The sequence below is a fragment of the Cnephaeus nilssonii genome (assembly GCF_951640355.1).
Source record: "Cnephaeus nilssonii genome assembly, chromosome: 9".
NCBI classification, from domain to species: Eukaryota; Metazoa; Chordata; class Mammalia; order Chiroptera; family Vespertilionidae; genus Cnephaeus; species Cnephaeus nilssonii.
The window spans coordinates 89,967,046-89,988,236 of record NC_137080.1 but is presented as its reverse complement, the minus strand read 5'-3'; the positions used below and the strand labels follow the sequence as shown (position 1 = coordinate 89,988,236).

Here is a 21,191-nt window from a genome sequence, read left to right as displayed (position 1 = left end):
ATCTTCCCCTCCCTTCCCTCCTCCACTCCCTTCCAGGGGCCCATCTGGAAACCACTGAGTGGACAGAGTGCATGTTAGCTCCCTGCCGTCCCCATCACTCAGAAAGCCCTCAGGAGACGCTCCTTGGAGAGACCCTTCACCACCCGCAGATGTGGAAGCCAGAAGTGTCCTTAGGGATCTTCTTGATGTTAGAAACCAGGCTGGGAGAAGGGGCGGGGAGGGAGGGGGTGCTCAGAGCTGCCCCTGACCCAGCTCCAGCCCCCGCAGCATGAGCATCAGGAGGGAGGCACTCCCCGTGTCCCCAGGTCCCTTGCCCTCTGCCCACACCTGAGCCTGCCCCCCCCCCCACTCCCGCAGAAGCCAGGCCTGACTCCCCTCTGCCTCACCATCTCCTTCCATCTCTCTCCCTTCCCACCCAGTCCCTCCAGCTCCGGTGCGCCTTCAGTGCGGGTGGGGATGTGTGTGTGTGTGGGGGGGGGGGGGTTGGCTGGGAGGTGAGCAGGAGATGGCTGTTTGGGCTCCCGATAAACTCGGGAGTCAGCTGGCGTGAAATGAAGAAATATGGCTCCCGGTAAATATTTATTTTCTATCAGAAATTAGCAAACCAAATGTAATTAAAAACAACTCTGTGTGTGCCTTTCCACTCCCACCCCCAGCCCCCAGTCTAGAAAATGACATCTCGGAAGAGTGAGTCATAAAGCCGCGTCCTAATTAGCAGGCTGCCCTGCTGCTGGGCTGCCGCCCTCAGACGCCGAGAAGCTGCCGGGACCGCGCGTGGGCCCGCCGTTGTCGCTCTGAGGCCCCGCTCTCCTTGGCCCCCCACTCCAGTCTGAAGGGCTGGAACCCTGAGCAGGGCCAGAGGAAGTGGAGGGAGAGTGAACCAGACCTCCCTTCAGGGAGCCAGACAGGCCCTTCCTCGCCGGGCTCCCGCCCACCCGGAGGAGCAGGAGTTGCTGGCTGAGAAAATGGCTTTGGGAAATCAGCAGAACCCGATTCCCTCACTGTCTAGCTGCGCGACCTTGGGCAAGTCCTTTAATTTCCCGAGCCTCGGTTTCCCCACTTGTGGCCCCCAAGAGGGCAATTAGTGATCAAGAATTTCCCCATGCCAAGAGCCTGAAGCTCTTAGAAGCTGGGAGTGTTTTTACACACGACAGGTTAGTTAGTTCTGGGCCGTGGGGACAGAGCAGGGATCCACACACACAAAATCTCTGCTCTCAGGACGCACCTTGGCCGGTACTGCATGGCACACAGCAGGTGCTCATAGCTGGGTGTGCATGGCACACAGCAGGTGCTCATAGCTGGGTGTGCATGGCACACAGCAGGTGCTCATAGCTGGGTGTGCATGGCACACAGCAGGTGCTCATAGCTGGGTGTGCATGGCACACAGCAGGTGCTCAGCAGTTAGGTGAGTGTGTTCTCTCCTGCGAGTCAGACAGGGCCCTTCCTCGCCTGGCTCCCGCCCACCCGCGGAGGAGCAGGCGTTGCTGGCCTCCCGCCATCTGACATCCCAGCTGACAGTGTTGTCACCACCATGGCGGGGTAATAGCTACTCCTCTTTATTGAGCACCTACTACGTGCCTGGCATTGTGCTGGTGCTGCTCCTCCAGGGGGGCTCAGCTAGAGGTCTGCTTCCAAGCCTAAGTCTGGGCAGCCTTGGGGTGGGGTGCAGGGTGGACAGAGACCCCAACTCCCCCTGCTTTGTCCCTCTCCTGAGCCCAAGCTATGGGTTGCTCTGCTCAACACGTACTAGTATTTGAGATCCACCTGCCAGAAATGCCGATTCCTTCCTGTCAGCACCTCTGTTTATAAACCCACAATGTCCTGGAGTCTGCCCCGCTCACAGGGCCTCTGCAGCCCACCTTATGGACCCGGACCGCACAGCCCTCTGACTTGGCCACTAAATGAGATGCTGTTGGAGCCCGCCCGTGTCCCCTCGTCCTTCTCCCCTGCAATGCACCAGCCCAACTTCCAACTGCCAGCCGCGCCTCCTTGCCTGCAAGCTCATTCTGGAGCAGCCCCACCATCGTTCTAGCTCACGAATGCCACCTGCTCCAGGAAGCCTACCCAGATTGCTGAGCCTGCTCAGCCCTGACCCAGACCAGGCTGGCTTCCTTCTGCTCTGCAGGAACTCTGTTTCGGACACTTGGCGCAGACCATCGGGCATTAGGAGGTCCATTTCACATGTTCAAGCTTTAGCTCATCTCCCTCCCTCCCCAACTTGTGCCACCAAAGTTTTGGGTTCAAGTCCTTGCTCTCTCACTTAACAACTATGTGAACGGGGGCAAGTTGTTTAACTTCTCTGAGCCTCAGTTTCCTTGTCTGTATTACATCATGGGTGATAGTAATAGAGGCTTATCTCATGCTGGTTTTTAGAAATAAAGGAGATGAGACAGATCAACTATGTGACAAGATGCCAGCACGCAGTGAAGGAAGGAGACAGCTGTGCCCCACAATTGATAACTATGACACGGTCTCCCCAGCCCTGTCTTTCTGGGGTTGGCATCCCCTTCTTCTGGGGAGCTGAGCCCTCCTGTCCAGCTCTGTGACCCCAGGAGAGGGCGTGTATCATGTCCCCGCCCGTGGCCACGGATGACCCAGTGAGGCGTGGTCATGAGGGAGAGCCTGGTGCCTGCCGTGGGCAGGAAGAGGGTCTGAGAGAGCCCGGTCAATGGGCAGACAATAGAGGCCAGAGAGAAAGTGACAGGAAGCTGTGGCAGGTGTTGAGTCCTGGGTTCCAGTTGTCCCCCAGGCTCTCCTGCCTGCTTGTCCTCCCCTTCCTTTGATAAGGAGAGAGATTCCAAATCCTCCCCAGCACCCCGCCCCCCTCTTTTCGCCCTGGTTCAGTCACTTAAGCTGGGTTTCCGTCATTGCCCTCCACCAAGTCCTGGCCTGTGCGAGCCCCCGGAAACCATCTCTCCCCCCGCCTGCCGGCCACAGAAGGCACGGGACACCCTGGACCAACACAGCCTGATGGAGACCGGAGGGGAGGGGCCTCGGAGCCTCTCCCTAAGGCTGCTTCCTCTCTTCCTTCCCCACAAAGGAGGTCCTAAAAAGACACTGCCGCCCCAAACAGTGCAATTAGTGATGGAGAAGGATTCCCAGTGCCAGGAGCATGGGCCTCTTAGAGGCTGGGCAGGTTTATACCCACAGCGTGTTGGGTGAGTGGGGGGCTGCGTGCGGGAGGGGCTGAGCGTGCACCCTCTGGAGCCCTGAGGCCTCAGCGGGGGCTCAGTTGCCCCTCTGCACCCACGGCCACCTATGGCTGGGGGACTCCTTGGAGGCAAGGGCAGGGCCTCATGGAGCCAGCGGAGGTGGGACGGCTGCTGGCTTCCTGGCTGTGTGGGTATCATTTTCTCCATTCTTCAGACTGCTCAAGGAAAATTACCTCCCTAATTGGCTCTTCTCTCCAACAAGCTGTAATGAGGCTCAGCTTCATTCCAAGGGTACTTAACCACCCTCTGCCATCACTGACTGCCATCTGCGGCCCTGCCACCGTCAATGCCCATGTCGCAGGGGCCTGAGGGCCAGGGAAGGAGACCCAGGGGTCTTGCCCTGCATTAGTCCCAGCTGTCCATCTGAGGGGGACACAGCCTGTCCTCAGGGAGCCCCAGTCTGAGGGGGACACGGCCCTGTCCTCAGGGAGCTCCTGGGATTACAAGGGAACACTGCTGATCTCTGGTTCAGTCATCCAATCAGCAAACACTGACGGAGCTCCCACTGCCTGTCATGGCCGTTTCCAGCCCGGATTGGAGACTCGGCTGTGAGCAGGAGCACAAGCGCCTGCTCTCCTGGCGCTCACACTCCAGCAGGAGGGAGTCGCCATCACCTCCTCCCAAGCTTGCGGAGCCCGGGCTTCCAGTCTGGAGCTAAGACTGGGCCACTGGGGCTGCCTTGCGGGAGGGGCTGGCTGCAATAAATAGGGTGAAACTCAAGTCCTGTGACAACCCAACGTGTAAGAGGTTTACAACTTCCTCGGTGTGAGTTCTAGGCAGTGAGCAGCTCTCCCTCCAAAGGTGATGAGGGGCCTGGCTCCTTCTCTCCATCGTGGGAAAGACAGCCCCACTGTCCCACAGGCCCAGCCTGGAGCGGCCTCCTTCCTCCCACATCCCACGGAGACAGCTTAGTCACCTGGACTCCTTGATGCAAAGGAGGCTGTGAAACGGGTGCCGCTGGGCAGCTGTGTGCCCTGCGTACGGAGAGCCAACGGGTCTGAGCTGTCAGCTGGCCGGCTCCTCCAGTGAGACCCGGTCATTCCGCTGGGCAGCCAGCTCCCGGGGCCAAGAATCTCGTCTCCTCTGTCCGCCTCCACCCTGGCACAGCACTGGCCCTCCAAGTGCCTCTGGGCTCATGTTGATTCAGGAATAGGGGCTGATATTGTCAGTTATCTAGGGAAGTGAAACAAACTCAGTGGCTTAGAAAACAAGCACCATGCTATTTAGTCCCACGCCTGGGGGTCAGCAATTTGGGCTGGGTCCTTGCCTGGGACCCCTGGTGTGGCTGCAGTTGGCGGCTCGACTGGGAGCTCGTCCCTCGCAGGCTCAGGGTGGCAAGACCATGAGAATGGAAGCGCAAGGCCCTTGAGGCCAGGCGTGGCCGTTGCACATCACCTCTGCTGCGTTCTGCTGGTCAGACCCGCCCAGACTCAAGGGCCGTGGAACTAGACTCCATCCCCTGATGGGAGTTGCAAAGAGTTCGTGGCCATTTAAAATCTGCCATGCTTGTGGTTATCTATTGCCAAATAACAAATGAGCCCAAAACTTAGTGACTTAAAACAGTAACATTTCTTTTGTTCATGAATTTTCCACTTGGGCAGGATTTGGTGGGGAGCGACAATCTCTATCTAACCCAGAATCTACTGGGGTGGATCCAAGGCTAGGGGCTGCAATGACCTACGTTCACTCAGTCTTGTGTCTGGGGGCTGATGCTGGCTATTGGTGATGGGGGAGGGGGGAGAAGGGAGGGAGAGCCCAAGACCCAGGCAGAGCTGTTTTGCAATCTATTGGTGGAAGCAGGCACAAATCTGCCCAGTTTCAAGAGAGGAAATAAATCCATGAGAAGTGACCAGGTCTTAGAAGAACCAGAAATACTGCTGCAGCCAATTTTGGAAAACACACTCTACCACACACTCCTTGATTCTTCCTTCATCCATTTATCGCACTCCTGCCGCTCACTCGCTGTGGGCCAGGCACGGGGTCAGAACCATGCAACAAGTCTCTGCTTCCCAAAGGAAGTGAGTCTCCTCGCCACCCAAATGGGTAGAAGACGGACAGCTCTCCTTCAGAGGCATCAGAAGGTGTCTGAGGCAGATGCCTCACTGATGTCCGTCACACAAAGGGACAAAGAGCGAGCCTTCATCTCAGCAGGCAGGATTCTCATTAGGACCTAAGAAGGATTTCTCTAGCAAAGATTTGTTCCGAGGGACATGCTCTCACTTGCCATTGTCACCTTTCTCCCTGCTTCCCACGTCTCAGTAGAGGTAGGGGACCTGAGGGGGAGGTGGGTCATCTCAGGGCCCAGCAAATGCAATGCCATTATGCTCTTTGCTCTTCAGTGTGGATACATGTCTGGGCAGAGCAAGTCCTCGCAAAGCTTGGTTGGATTTGAATGTCTAGACTTGCCTTGTTCTCCCACTAGACCATGAACAGCCTGAATCTCAGGCCTTGGCACGTGGCACAGTGCTTTCTGCATAGTATGTATTTATATGTGTTTGATGAATGAATGAATGAATGAATGAATGAATGAATGAAAATGAAAAAATTCAATGACTGCTAATTGTACCTCATGTATGTTCTCATTCTCTTTTATAGTAAAAGAGTGTGTATATATATATATATATATAATTTATAGCTGAACACATAGCAACCTAGCATGCATCTCCCAGCCTCCTTTATAGCCAGGAATGGCCATATAACTAAGTTCTGGCCAATGGTCGTGAAAAAAAGTATGGTGCATGTTAACTTCCAGATCATATCTTTAAAAGAAAGAACCAGGCCCTCTCTTGCCTTTCTCCCTTCCCTCCAGCTGAAATGCGATGTGTTGGAGACATCTTGGAACATGTGGACAAGAGAATACCCCAGGCGAGGTGAAGCAACAAGCTAGAAGGATCCTGGGTCCCTGCATCTTGAACCTGCCATCCCAGCCCTTGACTACTTATACTCAGACTGTTATGTGTGAGAGAAATACATTTCTATTAAATTTAGCCACTGTTGTCTGGGATCTCTATTAGAGCATCTGAATCTCTATCCTAAATCAATACAGCAAGAAGGTAAATACATGCCTGAGTGAATTAATGAATAAGTGAATGATCGATTGAGTGAATGTCTAACTTGTTGCTGTTATGGGGACAACAAAAAACATAATCCTTCATTTAGAAAGCTTTAACTGTTGTGACGCCTGTTTACTTAATGAGAAGTGTGGAGGGGTGGATTCAACAGCTCAACAGTCCTCAAGAACCCCAGGCTCATTCCATCGTTTTGCTTCACCATTTCCAGAATGTTGGTTTTTAATCCTTGGGCGTGGTGCCATGAGGCTACCACAGATGGCTACCCCTACTCCAGACATCACCACCTCACACCATCATGCCCATGGGCAGGGACCAGGGTGAGGGCCATGGAGGTAAGATAGGGCCATCCTTCTGAGTTTCCTTCTTTTCTCAGGGAGGAAACACTTCCCCCAAAGCCCCCAACAGACTTCATCGTATCTTATTATCATAACTGGGTCACATGAGCCAGCTCTAGCTGCAAGGGAGGCTGAGGAATGAGTGCCTCCGTTTCAAGCTCTAGAGTGGGAGGGGGACAAAAATAGTAGGGAGTGACTGTGGCATTGGTAACCAATGGTGTCTGCCATAGTGACTAAGAGGGTGAATGAATGAACGAGTGAATACTGTATGGTAAAAGTGCAACAATCCCCCCTGCCCTCGTAGTTGAAAGAACGCCCAGGGTTGGGATCCAGGAAGAGAGAAGGAGAGGGAAAGGGATGCGGATTCTCCTGGGGTTAAGAGGCAATAAGGAGGTCAGAGACCTTGGGGTCATGGTGGGTGGTGAGGAAGGCGGGCTTAGAACAGACTGGACGGATCCAGGATGGAGAGGGCACCAGAAGCTGGGCAGAGTGACCAACAGGGCAATAGGGGAGAAAGAGAAACCCACCTTGGCCTGAAGAGGATGCCATTTCTAAAAAGGGGGACAGGGCTCAATCAACCTAAGAACCTGGGCAGGGCCTGTGAGGACCGGCAGTGGCCCTTAGATTAAACAAGTGTTACAGGAATCCATCTTCTGCTAACCCAGAGATTCAAGCATAAAACTGGTTTTGGCTGTTAATTATGGCTCCTTGTGCCAAAGCCTTTACCCTCATAACAAATAAAAACACAGAACACCGGAAGTCAGAGCTTTGGGGCCCTAAGAAAATCATTTCAAACTCAAACTCCTTCCATTCTGCAGGTGAAAGATCGAGGTCCAGACACAGGAACTGAAGGAAGTCCGTGGCAGAGCCTGGACCAGAACAGGCGCTGGGCCCGGAGTGTGCGCCCCTCCTGTTGGGCATAAGGTGACCAGATCGTCCCTATTTGTTAAAATGCTGTGGGACGCGGGACAAATTGTTAAAAATCGGGACTGTCCCGCCAAAAGCGGGACGATCTGGTCACCTTACATTACACTCTTTCTCAAGGCAGAACCACGCCTCCATGGAGCGGCAGCCTGGGTTTCCGCAGCCCATCCTGGAATGTTTGGGGTGCAGAACAGAGCCCCTGCCCCCATTTTGTCACTGCCTTACCCCCACCAGCACACAGGATGCAGAGGGTTCGGAGGGGACGTAGCTGGCCAATGGGGAATGACCTGTCTGCGAAGTGCTGAGCTCCTGGTCACCTGCAGTCCCAGCAGGGGGTTTGGGGGGGACAGCAGGAAGGACCCTGGCCAGCCATTGGAGGGCGTGGCCAGGAGTTCCCTTCAGTGGTGAAACCCTTGGCAACATCTTCAGACTGACGAGCCAAGAGGGGCCAGGCCCTGCTCAGGTCTGGAGGCAACAGACACCTCTGCCAGCCCCACTGTTCCCATGGTGACAGGTGCAGGGTGTGGGGGAGGTATGGAGGCCTCTAAAGGCCCCGGCCAGGCCATCGTGGCTCAGTGGTTGAGCATCAACCTATGAACCGGGAGGTCACAGTTTGATTCCTGGTGAAGGCACATGCCCGGGTTTGCAGACTCGATCCCCAATGGGAGGCATGCAGGAGGCAGCCAGTCAATGATTCTCTCTCATCATTGATGTTTCTGTCTCTCGCTCCCTCTCTCTTCCTCTCTGAAATCAATAAAAATATATTTAAAAATAAATAAAGGCCCTGGAGTGGGGTGCAGTCAGGGCAGGAAGGAGGGCGCCACTTCCTCAGAGTCAGGCCCGTCACCCAGGCTGAGGATCAGGACTGAAGAAAGACACCTGGACCCCGCGCCACCCCACAATCACCACGCCACAGGCCCGAAGTCGGCACACGCCTCCCACCAGAGTCCCAGCGGGAGAGAATCCTGGGGTGTGGGGGTGGAAGATGGAGCCATCTCTGCTTCTCAAGTTTTAGACAAAGAAAAGTCCATAGTCCCGTCTTCAGGGGAGGGGAAATGGGGCTTTCCTGCATCCCAAGTTGTCCCCACTTCTAGACCCAGGCTGAAGGGGGTGAAGGAACATCCCTGAGTCCCAGTACAGGCCTCACCCCAGGAGCTGGTGTCTGGTGCTGGTCAATGGCTGCCTGGGAACCTTCCGGGTTTGCTGGGCCACCTCGACCCCCAGGAGAGAGGGCCAGCTTGATGGGGCTGTTGGATGCCTCTGGGAGCCATGGAGGGCAGGACTTCCCTCTGGCCCATCCTCATAGCTGCCACGGTCCACCCCTGTCCACCTGCGGCCTCCCCTGACCGGCAGCCGTCCTCCCTGCGGACTGCTGGCCTTGCCTCCTCTGGATTTGGCTCTGGCCCGTCCTGACATCCACCCCATCCTGTCAAGGTCTCCCGCCTCAGAACTCTCAGCCAGACCCCTGGGGCCGGCACTGCTGGTGCGCAGCAGGCTGCCCACCCCTGGGCACGGAGCCCAGGCCTGGAGCCCGCCGCCCCCCAGCCTCAGCCTCTGCATCCGGATCTGTGCCCACACCCCGACTGGGCGCCCCGCTGAGACTCAGTCTTGCCTCCTGGCAGGGGAAGGACTAGTTCAGGGATTGGGGTGTGGAGAGGGAGCAAGTTGACTAGCTTCCACTTAGATCTGGGTAATGGGGGTCCCAGTGTTGGGGAGGGGGACAGAGACAGACACAAACAGAAACAGGGATGTGCCACCGGGATTGCCATTTATTATTTTGAGGGGGGCCCCCTTCCTTGTATTGCTTAAGAACACCCCACCCATTTCATTGATGCCCGGCGCTAGAAGAACCTTCAAGTTCAAACCTCCCCACCCCCTCCCCAATTACAGGGAAACCAAGGCCCAGGTGGAGCTGACTTATTTGAGGTCACGAGCCAGAGTTCGGGTCCAGGCTCAGCCCCACTCTCGCCCGTGGAATGAGGCCCCTTCTCTGTCCCTGGTCTGGGGGCAGAGATCAGCAGAGACTTGGATGCTTGTAGTCAGGAGTCTGAGGGTTTCCAGGGGCTTTCTGCCTCCTGGGTTGGGGCGGAGTCTGAGAAGGGCCCAACCACAGTTCCTGCCCACCCCCACCCCTGCCTTCCCCAGGCTAGAGACCCGCCCTCCCGGCTCCCACCTTGGCTCTGAGCAGGAATGAGACCTCACTAAATGGCCCACATTCAGGAGAAGAAATTACACAGGGACCTTCCATGCCACGGGTGTCCCAAAGCAGGCATGCACTCCACTCCCACGTGTGCATGCCCACGCACATGCTCCCCACACTCCCACACACAGGGGCCAGGCATGTCTCCAGTGTTCATGTTTGTTCTGGAAATGGCGTTATTCCCCTTGGATTTTCTTATTCCAAACTCGGCTGCACATCCTCACCCCCTCATCCCTGACCAGCGCAACCCAATTCCTCTCCTCATCCCCATTGTCTGAGCATTTGTATTGGAATAAATCAGCAGGAGAGATTTTAAGGTCTAAGTTCAAAGCCTTTCCCAGGCTCTGTGATGTGTAGTTATAAAAATAATGCTAAGAAAAAAATGTGACCTTTATTTCTAATCTATAGTCCTTGATGACTTCTGGCTTTTCTTTTCTAAGAGAACAGATTTATTTCGTGGCTATTAAAAATAATACATGTGAGCCAGGAGCACCTGAAATTTCACCAGCGATAACTACAGATAACCCAGTGAACGCTCCTCTAGACTGAAAAGCATTCACATGCTCACGTGTATGCACAGGCGTTTCTAATGTAATAATGAGGTAGTCACAGGCCTGCTCTTGTCCGATCTGCCTTTCTCTTTGCTCGGTACACTGTGGGCGCCTCTCAATGGCTCAGAGACGCCCTCTGCGCGGACACTTAACCCCTGAGCCTCTCCGGCACATGTTCCCCTCTACTTCTTCTTTTTTTTTTTTTAATATATTTTATTGATTTTTTACAGAGAGGAAGAGAGAGGGATAGAGAGTTAGAAACATCGATGAGAGAGAAGCATCGATCAGCTGCCTCTTGCACACCCCCTACTGGGGATGTGCCCGCAACCAAGGTACATGCCCTTGACCGGAATCGAACCCGGGACCCTTGAGTCCGCAGGCCGACGCTCTATCCACTGAGCCAAACCGGTTTCGGCCCCTTCTACTTCTCACCACCCCGCGGGTGACAGTGAGTTGGTGGTGGTTCTGGGAGGACGCTGGGGCCCTGAGCGCAGGCCTGTGCTTGGGACAGCAGGAGTACGGGATGCTGAGTGCCCTCGGCTGAGCTGTGGCCGGCCTCGTGGGGTCTGAGAGAAACGGGAAGATCAACACATTTCAAAGACCAAAACTGCTAACGAGACAGGACCATGGCTTCAGGGGAGGGTTTGCATTCAGAGGGGGGGGGGGGCGGGCTGCCAGGCTGACCTCAGAGCAGGGGACTCGCTGGGTACAGGCAGGGCTGCGTGCCCAGGGAAGATGAACTTGGGAGCAGGGGTTTGTTCGACAAGCAGTTTGGAGGGATGCTTCCCCCCAGGGTCAGGGTGACCTCGGGGAGAAGAGTTTCAACCTTTTTCATGGACTTATTTATACCCAGCCTCTTTCTAAAAAGGTGTTGCAGTCACTTTCCACAAAGGACATATGCAAAAAGGTCAGGCGGCTAGAAATAGAAAATTAGGCCCGGGGACACTTTGCATCCGAAGGGGGAGCCACGCCGGAAAGGCCCTGCTTCTGCAGCCCCGGGGTGAGCTGGTGAGAAACCGGGGTGCTCCAAAGGGCAGGAGGGAGAGGAGCCCTGGCTGAGAGAACGCGCTCCAGAGCCACGCTTCTTCGCCTTCCGGATTTTATGGGTTTGGGTAAGCGCCTCAGTTTCCTCCTCTGTAAACGTGAAAATAAAAACATCTGAGTCATGGTGAGTGACACCAGACTCTGTTCCTGTCCGTTACCTGACGCACCTGTGTGGTTTGCATGTGGGCCTGCCCTTGGGCGGGGTCATTTTCGTGGCACACACACGGCACCACTGTGCCCTGAGAATGGATGGTCATGGAGGGGGTGAAAGAGGGAAGAACCAAGGAGGAGCATTTATGGGGGCCTGCCAGCCCCCTGCCCCCCTGAAGGGGACCCACCCACAGCCTTTCTAGAAGCATCAGCTGTGTTATATATCCGTGACCGCTTCCTCCTACCCAGCTAATTGGACCAGGGGTGGCACCTGACCCAGGGGTAGCCAATCAACAGGTCGCCCAATGATACATGTGTGATGGCACAAAACGGTGGGCCAGTCCCGTGGACCCCTTCTCTAGCGAGGCAGAGGCCGTGCCTACTGGGAGCTGCCACTGGAGGCTGTGAGGGAGGTCAGAGCTGGCGAGGCCTTGGCCCGGGAAAGCTGAGGTCGCGAAGGAGCAAACACCATGAGTCAGGAGAGGGCTGTGTGGGCAAAAGCAGCGGACGCTGGGAAGTGGCTGAGTCACGCCGGGGTGGTTATTGCTCTTCTGACACACTGCCCCAACCTCGGGGATTTAAACAGCAGCTATTTTTATTATCCCGTGACTCTGTGGGTCAGGCATGTGGGCCGAGCATGCTGGGAGAGTCTTCTGGGCACGTGGCACCTACAAAGGTGTGCAGCTGGAGGGCCCAGCCCGCCTTTGCTCCCGTCCGGTGCTTTGGGGGATGACTGGAAGGCTGGGCTCAGGTGGAACGGTCCCCTGGAGCCCCTCGTGTGGCCTCCCCAGCATGTCAGTCTTCGGGGAGTTGGACATACTACGTGGTGACTTGGAGTTCCCAGGGAGGACGCTCCAGAGGCGAGCTGAACCGCAAGGCACCTTCAACACAGAACGTCGCTTTCTATCGGCCAAGCAAGTCGCTGTGGGCGACCCAGGGTCAAGGGAAGGGAACCAGACGCCCCCACCTCCAGGAAGAACGATGAAGAATCTGTGTCCATCTATACTCTGCTGCGGGAGCGGAGCCATAAACTCCTAAAGCGACCCGAATCCAGACGACCCATCTGGTTCCAGGTCCCATCCCTGCTACCTCTTGCGTTTGGGTCTCTGACAGCATCTGCCCCCTCCACTACACACAGCCTCACAATGATGCTGCCGTCCTGAGTGGGTTTGAGAGAGTCTCTCTTCCAGGTACCCACTGAGCCAATCCAATCCCCGCTGGGTCCCAGGCTCTAGAAGAGAAATCCCCGATTTGGCAGCACGAAGTTACCCAAGGTGTGAGCAGGTAAAGATGGGGAGAGAGCCCCTGGTCTCGCCACCTTTCTGAGTCTCCGTTCCCGCATCTGACACATGAAAACGAAACTGTTTGCTCTACCTCCCTGAGTCATCATAACTGAGGAACATGAAAGACTCGTCCTGTCGTTTGCCTGACCGCTCAGTAGTTCATGTCGTGGTGCCCATGCCCGTGATTTGGGGTCACTTCACAAACCTTCATGGGAGGGTGCCTGTCCCCCATCACTGCCTGCCTCCATGACCTGGGCAAGCTATTTCTCCCAAGGAAAACATAGTAGTAGGTGGTTGAAATAAGTGACTTTTAAGGACCTCGCAGCTCTGAAATTCTAGGATCCTGAGGGGACTGGGGGAGAGGGAAAGGTTGGTGCAGAATGACTTGGGGGCCGGGGGCAGCTAACAGGCGATGAGTAAGGGCAGCAGTCCCGGGTGGAGTGCAGGGTGGGGTTTATGGGCCCAGGGCAGGAACACGGACTGTGAGGGGAGCAGGAGCCTGGGGGGAGGGGTGGGCTTGGGAGCCGGGGAGAGAAAGGGCAAAGTTAGTACTAGTGGGTGACCAACGTGATGCTCCTTCTTGTCTGTTTCCTGCATCCGTGAAGCTTCGAAGTTGTTTTTACCCCTCTAGGCCTTTGCACATTCTGTTCCCTCTGCGTGGAAGACCCCTGCTGCCCCGTAGCCTAACTCCAATCTTTCTTTAGGTCCCTCCTAAATGTCTCTTCTTTAGAGAAGTGTTCCCTGAAGCCCCAACCCAAATAAGAACATCCCCTCACCTTCCTTCCCAGCATCGATTTTCCTTCCTGGCCCCGACTGTATTCCTAATGACCCATTTCCTGGTGTGTCATTAGCTCAGTGTCCATCTCCCCCACTAACCAGGAGCTCCCAAGGAGGCAGGATTTGGCTAGCACTTGTTCAAGGCACAAATGGATGAGGACGTCTGAATTCACTGGGTTAGAGACCACACAGGTCCCCATTGTCTGGGCGGCAGAACAGGATCCAAGGCAGCAGGTGCCAAAGAGAAAAAGGCCTTCCCCAGTGGCCGGAGAGGAGCCCCCGGCCTCTCCCCTGCACCCCTCCCTCCCAGCATGGCCTGCTCGCTCACACGTGCCGCCAACACACAGCCTGAGCCGGAGCTCTAGAACTGCAGCTTTATTGAAACAACCGCGTCCGCAACTAGAGGTTACATTGGGGGGTCTTGGGGTGAAAGAGACAAAGGGGGAGCAGAGGCTGGGTGGAGACAGAGAGCAAGGCAAAGGGGTGAGGACGGGGTCGTGTGACTATACAACCCCAGTACCTTTCACCCGTTAGTGAGGGTCTCCTGTTGTGCTTTGACCTTGGTGGTGGGTGGGCCTGGGCATGGGGGGTGGGGGTTTCTCTCCCAAGTTCATGAGGCCTCAAGGCTGGAGCAGCCCCCTCCTCCCCTGCCCTTCCTCCTGGGGTGGGGATGAAGGCCTGCTGAGTTGGCCACCCTGGGCAGGAAGGGCGCTGGAGACCACGGAGGCAGAGGAGCCGCGGAATTGGGCTGAGATGTGATTATGTGGGTGGCTGGGGGGATGCCAGGAGGGAGGGCAGTTCCAGTAGGGCTCCTGGGAAATGAATGTGGGGACATGAGGGAAAGGGGTGGCGGTGGGCAGGCACCATCTCTCTGGGCCTCCACTTTCTCACCTGCACAGTGCGGACACTGGATTCCGTGGTCTCTGGTCCCTTCCAGCACTAAGGGTCAAAGGTCTCCAGGAGAAAGTGGTCCTTCCACCCCAGCAACATAGTCACACACACACACCCTCACACACACACCCTCATACACCCTCACACATACACCCTCACACACACACACATACACACACACATACACCCTCACACACATACATCCTCTCACACACACCCACACACACATACATGCTCAGATACACACATAACACTGATTTAACAGAGAGGAGGTGCTTATTCTGCCTTTGGAAATGGGAAGGGCCCCCTTAAACCCAGAACCTCAACCAGTTTCACCCACCTATTCCTGCAGACAGACACGGGAAATACCCCCGCCCCCCTGACTTGTCCAGGGAGAAGGAAACCCCGGACTTGCCCCTGCTGCCCAGGCCCTCCTGGCCCTGAGGGAAGTCGACAGGATGACCACCCAGGACACACTGACCTTCACCCCCAGGCCGGGCTTGTGTGAAGGCAGAGGGGCGGAGGGGAAACAGTCCCTTCTGTCTGAGAACCCGGGGCGGCTGCAGCCAAGCCGGTGTGGGCAGAGGGAGGCAGCCTCTAGGCGGCACCCAGGCCTGAGCCGGGGCGGGGGGAATGCGGCCTGGGTGAGAGGCCAGAATTTGGGACAGGGGGATGCTACCTCTCCCAGGGCAAGGCCCAGACACCCAGAGACAGGGCAGTGTGACCAAGCTCCTCACGCTCCCTGGCAGGGGGCTGACTTACCCCAGGGCTGCAGCACTGCCTTCCTAAGCTAGCTCCACTCCACTCCACCTGGCTCTGTGACCTGGGCCAGGCCCTTTCCGCTCTGGGCTTCGCCTCCTCGTTTGCACCATGAGGAGTGGGCTCCGAGGCCCATCCAGGCACGGACAGCCTGGGCAGGCCTTTCACGGAGCACAGGGAGAGAGAACAAGTGGGAAAGGGGCCGAGGTGGGAGCATCCCAGCAGAGGGGTTCGGTTCGCAGGCCTAGCGCGGCACCCAGGGGGCTGTCCGACAGTCCCAGCAGGACAGCAAAGCTGAGACGCCCTCTCCCACCTGTGCAGCACCTGGCCCAGGAGTCCCTTTCTCCCCCAGACACCCACCTGCAGGGGTGGGGTGGAGGGACACCCTGAGAGCTAACCCTGCACTCCCAGTTTTAAGGCCACAACAAGCCTCAGCCACCCTGACCCGGAGGGGAGACTGCCATGGGGAGATGCTGGATCCAGCCAGCCTGTTCTCCCCTGGGCTGGGTCTTCATGGGCCACCTACCAACACACAGATGCCGACATCCACAGGCACACAAACATACACAACACAGGGACACTGACACAGGGGGGCTGGCACACACACAAACACACGCCTATAAGTTACCCAGAAACACACAAAGGCACTCGTTCCTTGCAGACCTCCTGGCGCAACACCAATGCACAGACTGGCACACCCTGGGCACTCACAGGACACCCACATCCCCACCAATGCACAGACTGGCACACCCTGGGCACTCACAGGACACCCACATCCCCTGCAGGCCAGCTGCACACGGACACATACACACCTCACCCCCTGCACACGAGGACCAGGGACCTCCGTGTCTCACTCAGGCACACTGGTGGCCTGGGCCAGCGGCCTCAAGTCAGAGCTGCCCGGGCCGTGCCACCTCCCTCAGCAGTGCTCCCTGTCACTGCCCTGCCTGGCGCTCTCTGTCCATGTCACCAGGTCCCCTCTCCAAACCAGAAACTCAGAAACTCAGGGCCGCGCGTGTGCAGTTCAGTTCAGCTGATGTGCTCGGATGTCAAGCACCTTTTCTGCATCAGACGCTATGGATGTGGAGGTGAACATACGACAGGTCCCCGTCGTGGACAGCCAGGGCAGGGACAGGTGTGTCCAAGGCCATCGGAGGGGAGTAGGCCGGGGCCAGGGGGCATGAGAGGAAGCACTGGCAGGTGGTAGGCCAGGGGCTCCCAGGCTAAGGTTCTCCTGAGGAGCACTCAAGCGTTTCCGATGCCAGGCCGCGTGCCAGGCCAGTGAAATCAGGACCCCGGGTGGACTCAGCTCTGCTTCCTCACAGACTCCGCTGGCTCGGACCTGCCGCCAGGCCTGGAGGCTCTGTTGGTATATTCCGTCCACTGGGCAATGCCCGCTGAGCATTTCCAGGGCAGGCCCACCGGGCCGGCCCGAGGCTGGGAGGGGGTGGGAGGGGCTGGAGGGCTCAGAGGAGAAGCTCACAGTCTACTGGGGACCACAGACCCTGCACAGATGGGACCACTCAGGAACAATACCCGCAGGCGGGATGGAAGCGTGTTCTGGGAACCTGGAGCCACTCATTTCGGACAGAGGCCTTGGGGGCCAGGAAGGCAGCCAGGCTGGTTGGGTATCAGGAGACCCCGCTCCAGCCCTGGCCCGGCGCCCACCAGCTGTTGGTGGTGATGGCAACAGGCCTGGCGGAGCCGTGCGTTTGCCTCGATTCCCGCCTGCCCCTGGCGTCGCTGCCTCTTCCCTGCAGCTGCCCCGCCAACACTCCAGGAGAAGCCCCTTCCACGGGCGCTCGCGTTCCAACAGGGTCGTGTGTAAGCTCCTTGCCGTTCAGAGGGTGAAAGGTAGACGTTCAGGCCGTGGCAGGCAGCACGAGACGACAGAATAGGGCTAGAGCGGTCCAGGTGGCTAGCACCCCTCAAGCGGTCCTGTCTCTCCTGAAGATGGGCACGCACGCGGACGCACACAGGCCCTCCCAGGGGTGAGGGGCAGACCCGGCCTCACACACAGACACGTCTTACTGCACACACAGACTCAGACTTGCACACACTCGTGCCCAGAGATATACCCACAGTGCCACACAGACACACGGGCCCACACACATGCGCACACATACACACCCAGAGACTCGTGGCCACATGCACACATGCGTGAAGACTCACCCTGGAAGGGGCCTCAGGAGTGATGCTGAGGAAAGGTCTAGATCCCGTCACGCCCAGCTCGGGCTCCGACCCAGGGTCCAAGGACCGGAGCCCTTTCCCAGCTGGGGCATGAGCTCAGCGCCCAGGGAACAGGATGACCAGCAACTGCCCCCCGCCCCAGCCTACAGGCCCTCCTCCTTCACCGGCCCTGGCTGGGACAGGAACAGCCCACGGGACGTGCACCCAGTGGAGGAGGGCAGGGACGGCCGCCCTACACACCCTCCCGTCCAGGGCAACCCCTCATGCCAAGTACATAAGAAAGGCAGGCTCCACTCCACTGCCAAGATCAGTGTCCGACATGGCGATGCAAAATCGTGAAAGCAGGATTTCTCTGCCCCTTTCAGAGTCAAGCTTCACCCCCGTAGGGCCTCAGAGATGCGGCTGGGGTGAGGTGAGGCCAGCCTGCTGGGTAGAGACTGAGCGCTCAGGAATCCAGATTCTTCAGGGCAGGGGTGGAGGTAGTGGGAGGAGGGGGTGTCAATCTTCAGACTGCCAGGCCCAAGAACCCCATGCTGGGTCCCTTCAAATGGGGCACTGGAGGGAGGGGGGGATACGGGGATCTGGGGGACCTGGGGTCTCCACCTTCTGGCCCTTGCCCAGGGAACAGAGTTGCAAGCAGCAGGGTCTCACCTTCCTTGTCCTCTGCACCGGACATTTACAGAGCTCACAAAGTCTCCGCCCCCCTCCCGGCCCCCTTTAACTGACCCCAGCCTCCCTCCTCCCAGGGAGTCCCAGAGTCCGGGCAAGGCAGGGCTCCTGTGCCCGCTCCCTTCCTGGTAAAGCCACGGGTTGGAGCTCAGCCTGAAGTCAGAGACGGGGTGAGGGCAGACACACCGCAGGTGCAGCCAGGACAAGGCTGCGAGGCGCCGAGGTCCCTGGGGCGGCAGACACCATTCAGTGAGTCCCCGCCTCTGCGGTAAAGAAGGTGCTGGCTGGCAGGTCGGATAGAAACTTGTGCTTTAATATATCTCTGTGTGAGTGTGGGTGTGAGTGTGCGCGTCTGCAGGGCCGCAGCGGGGCCTCTGTCCTTGTTCTCTGCTCATCCTCGCAGCCAACGTCGGCCCCTCCCTGGGGGCCGCCCCTGCCCCGGGCACCCCGGCTGGCAGAGGTCAGTCTTTGGTACGATGCAGACACTTTGGTGTGCCAGGGGCGGGGTGGGGGCCACGCAGCTCTCATCATCTCTGCAGCGCCAAGAGGAAGATGGCCACGGGCCCCCAGAGCTGTGGGCGGGGCTGGTGGGGCACTCCACTGCCCGGCATCACCACCACTGTGACAGGAGAGAGGGAGACAGCCAGGCACCGGTCAGTCTGGAGGACCAGGGGGTAGCAGGCAGGCGGGCGGCTGTGGGAGGGCCCGTTCCTTTGCCCCCTCTCTCTGGGGACCGGAAGCGGACATTGCCCTCCAAGCACATAGACACACATCAGCACGGACTTGAGGTGTGTGGGGTGGGAGTTAACGCAGCCTGCGGGGGTCCGGATCCTGGCTCTGTGGCTAAGACACGGAAGTTCACTGGACCTCAGTGGGCCTCAGTTTTCTCCTCTGTAAAATGAGTCTAATAGTAAGAGCCACCCCAGGGGACTGTTTTGAGGACTGAATGAGCTCATGCATATACAGGTTTTTGTATCTTGCCTGGTACATAGTAATTGCTCAGTAAACCTGAGCTGTTCTGATGGCAAACATCTGGCCCCGGGGGGAGCACACGTTCACATCTGGACCCACGCACACAGAGATATATGAAGACAGAAGCACGGGAGGCACTGTGGTTGGTACGAAGACAGCCAAGCTCTCACAGGAGGGCGGGGTCTGGTCTAACTGTCCCACACCCCCCACAGCCTGAGCCCAGCTGCAGCCTGAGTGTGCACCTCATCACTGACGCACACAGCTGTCACCCAGCCACTCCGAACCCCCATTCAGACACAGACACTCTCCTCCCCCTGACACAGGTGCCCACCCCCAAAGCCTCCCCCAGATTCACCCTCCCCCCCTTTCAGTCTTCACCTTTATTGGGATCTATCTGCTTCCGGGGACACTCTCCCTTCTTCAGTGTGACATCGTCTATGGCGATATCTCCCAGGTAGCCTGAGCCTCGAACCCCCTCAAAAATAATCTGGGGTGGGGTCAGAGAGCAGGGAGCAGAGGTTAGGGAGGTTCTGCAAGACAGACTGCCGCCCCTCCCTCATGGCCCTGGGAGCCGCCATCCCCACACCCTGCTGCTTTCCGCATCGGCTCCCAGGACTCCCAGGAACAACACGGGCCTTCCTTCCGAAGTGATTCCCGCCCAGAGCACCCGGCCAAGGGCTGGGAGTGCCTGTGAGGGGCCTGGGGGGGGGGGGGCAGACTCACCTGGAAGGGCCCGCTGGGGTTGATGGGCACGTGGGCCTGCTGCCACACGTTGCCCTTATTGCCACTGAGGGACCACGCGTGCGTGTCCAGGGCCCCTTTGTTCCGAGACCGGACCAGGAGGTTGAGGGAGCCTGTGGTGGGCGTGAGGAGAGGGGGCCAGTGAGGTCTGGACAAGGCCACCCTCCACCCCCACCATGGCCCACAGCACGGCCCCTGTTGGATGGGCCTTTCTCCCATCACACACTGGTTCAATGTCCCATTCTCCCGGGCGCCGGGGTGGCGGGACTAACACAGGAAAGAGTGCAGTTCATCAGGACAACCTGCAAATTGTCCTTCATTTCTTCCCTTCCTTCCTGATCAGCTAATCCCCCACCCCCGAAACACACACACACACACACACACACACACACACACACACACACGCACACGCACACCGCCCTCTGCCCTCTTGACAGGGAACTGGTCCCTGGGTGATGGACCCATGTCTGCACTCACAGTAGGATTCGAAAACACACAACGCATACCCATGATACATGGGATGATTTCTGGAGGTACAGCAACAAACTACAATTTTAATACTTTTATATATGTTTTAAGAGGTCAATAAAGCTAGCCCTTCAAATCCACGATTTCTCTAATAGTAATGATGCTAAGAAAAAGGGAATGAGTTGGTTTAAAGAGAGACTAATATACTAGTACTAGAGGCCGGGTGCACGAAATTCATGCAAGGTGGGGGGCCCTCAGCCCACCTGCACCCTCTCCAATCCCAGACCCCTTGGGGGATGTCCGACTGCCAGTTTAGGGGATTGGGCCTAAACCGGCAGTTGGACATCCCTCTCACAATCCTGGACTGCTGGCTCCTAATCACTCACCTGCCTGCCTGCCTGGTCACCCCTAACTGCCCCCCCCCCCCGCCAGCCTGGTCGTCCCTAACTGCCCCCCACTGCCGACCAGGTCACCCCCAACTACTCCCTCCCTGCCTGCCTAGTTGCCCCCAACTTCCCCCCTCTGCTGGCCTGGTTGCCCCCAACTGCCCCCCGCTGGCCTAGTCACCCCTCACTGCCCCCCCCCACCAGCCTAATCGCCCCTAACTGCCCCCCCCACGCCGCTGGCCTGGTTGCCTCTTACTGTCCGCCCCTGCCGACCTGGTCGCCCCCAACTGCCCCCCTCTGCTGGCCTGGTCGCCCCACGCAGCCTGCTATTCAGTTGTTTGGTCGTCCCTCACTAACCCCCCTGCCGGCCTGGTCATAGGCAGCCATCTTGTGAGAGCGTGAGGGTTAATTTGCATATTACCTCTTTATTATATAGGATATGCCACACAGCTGTAGTAAAGAGTGGAAGCAAAGTTTTGGAGGCACTGGTCTGTGGGTACTGAGTCCATCTGCCCACAGCCACAGGCCTGGAGTTCTGGAGGTGCTGGGGGAAAGGGGAGGAGGGCCA

General features: G+C 57.5%; 1 protein-coding gene across 2 annotated transcripts in view; it reads right to left on the bottom strand.

Annotated features, from left to right (window-relative positions):
• Nucleotides 1–15,915: 15,915 nt before the first annotated feature.
• Nucleotides 15,916–21,191, bottom strand: part of MDGA1 (MAM domain containing glycosylphosphatidylinositol anchor 1) — a 55,820-nt gene continuing 50,544 nt past the window's right edge. For both annotated transcript variants that reach the window (XM_079780628.1, XM_079780627.1), the window contains 3 exons: nt 19,752–19,882; nt 19,407–19,515; nt 15,916–18,675 (listed from right to left, as the gene is read on the bottom strand). In XM_079780628.1, the coding sequence (XP_079636754.1) occupies nt 18,584–18,675; nt 19,407–19,515; nt 19,752–19,882 (332 nt within the window). In that variant the 3' untranslated portion in view covers nt 15,916–18,583. The remainder of the gene's footprint in view (nt 18,676–19,406; nt 19,516–19,751; nt 19,883–21,191) is intronic.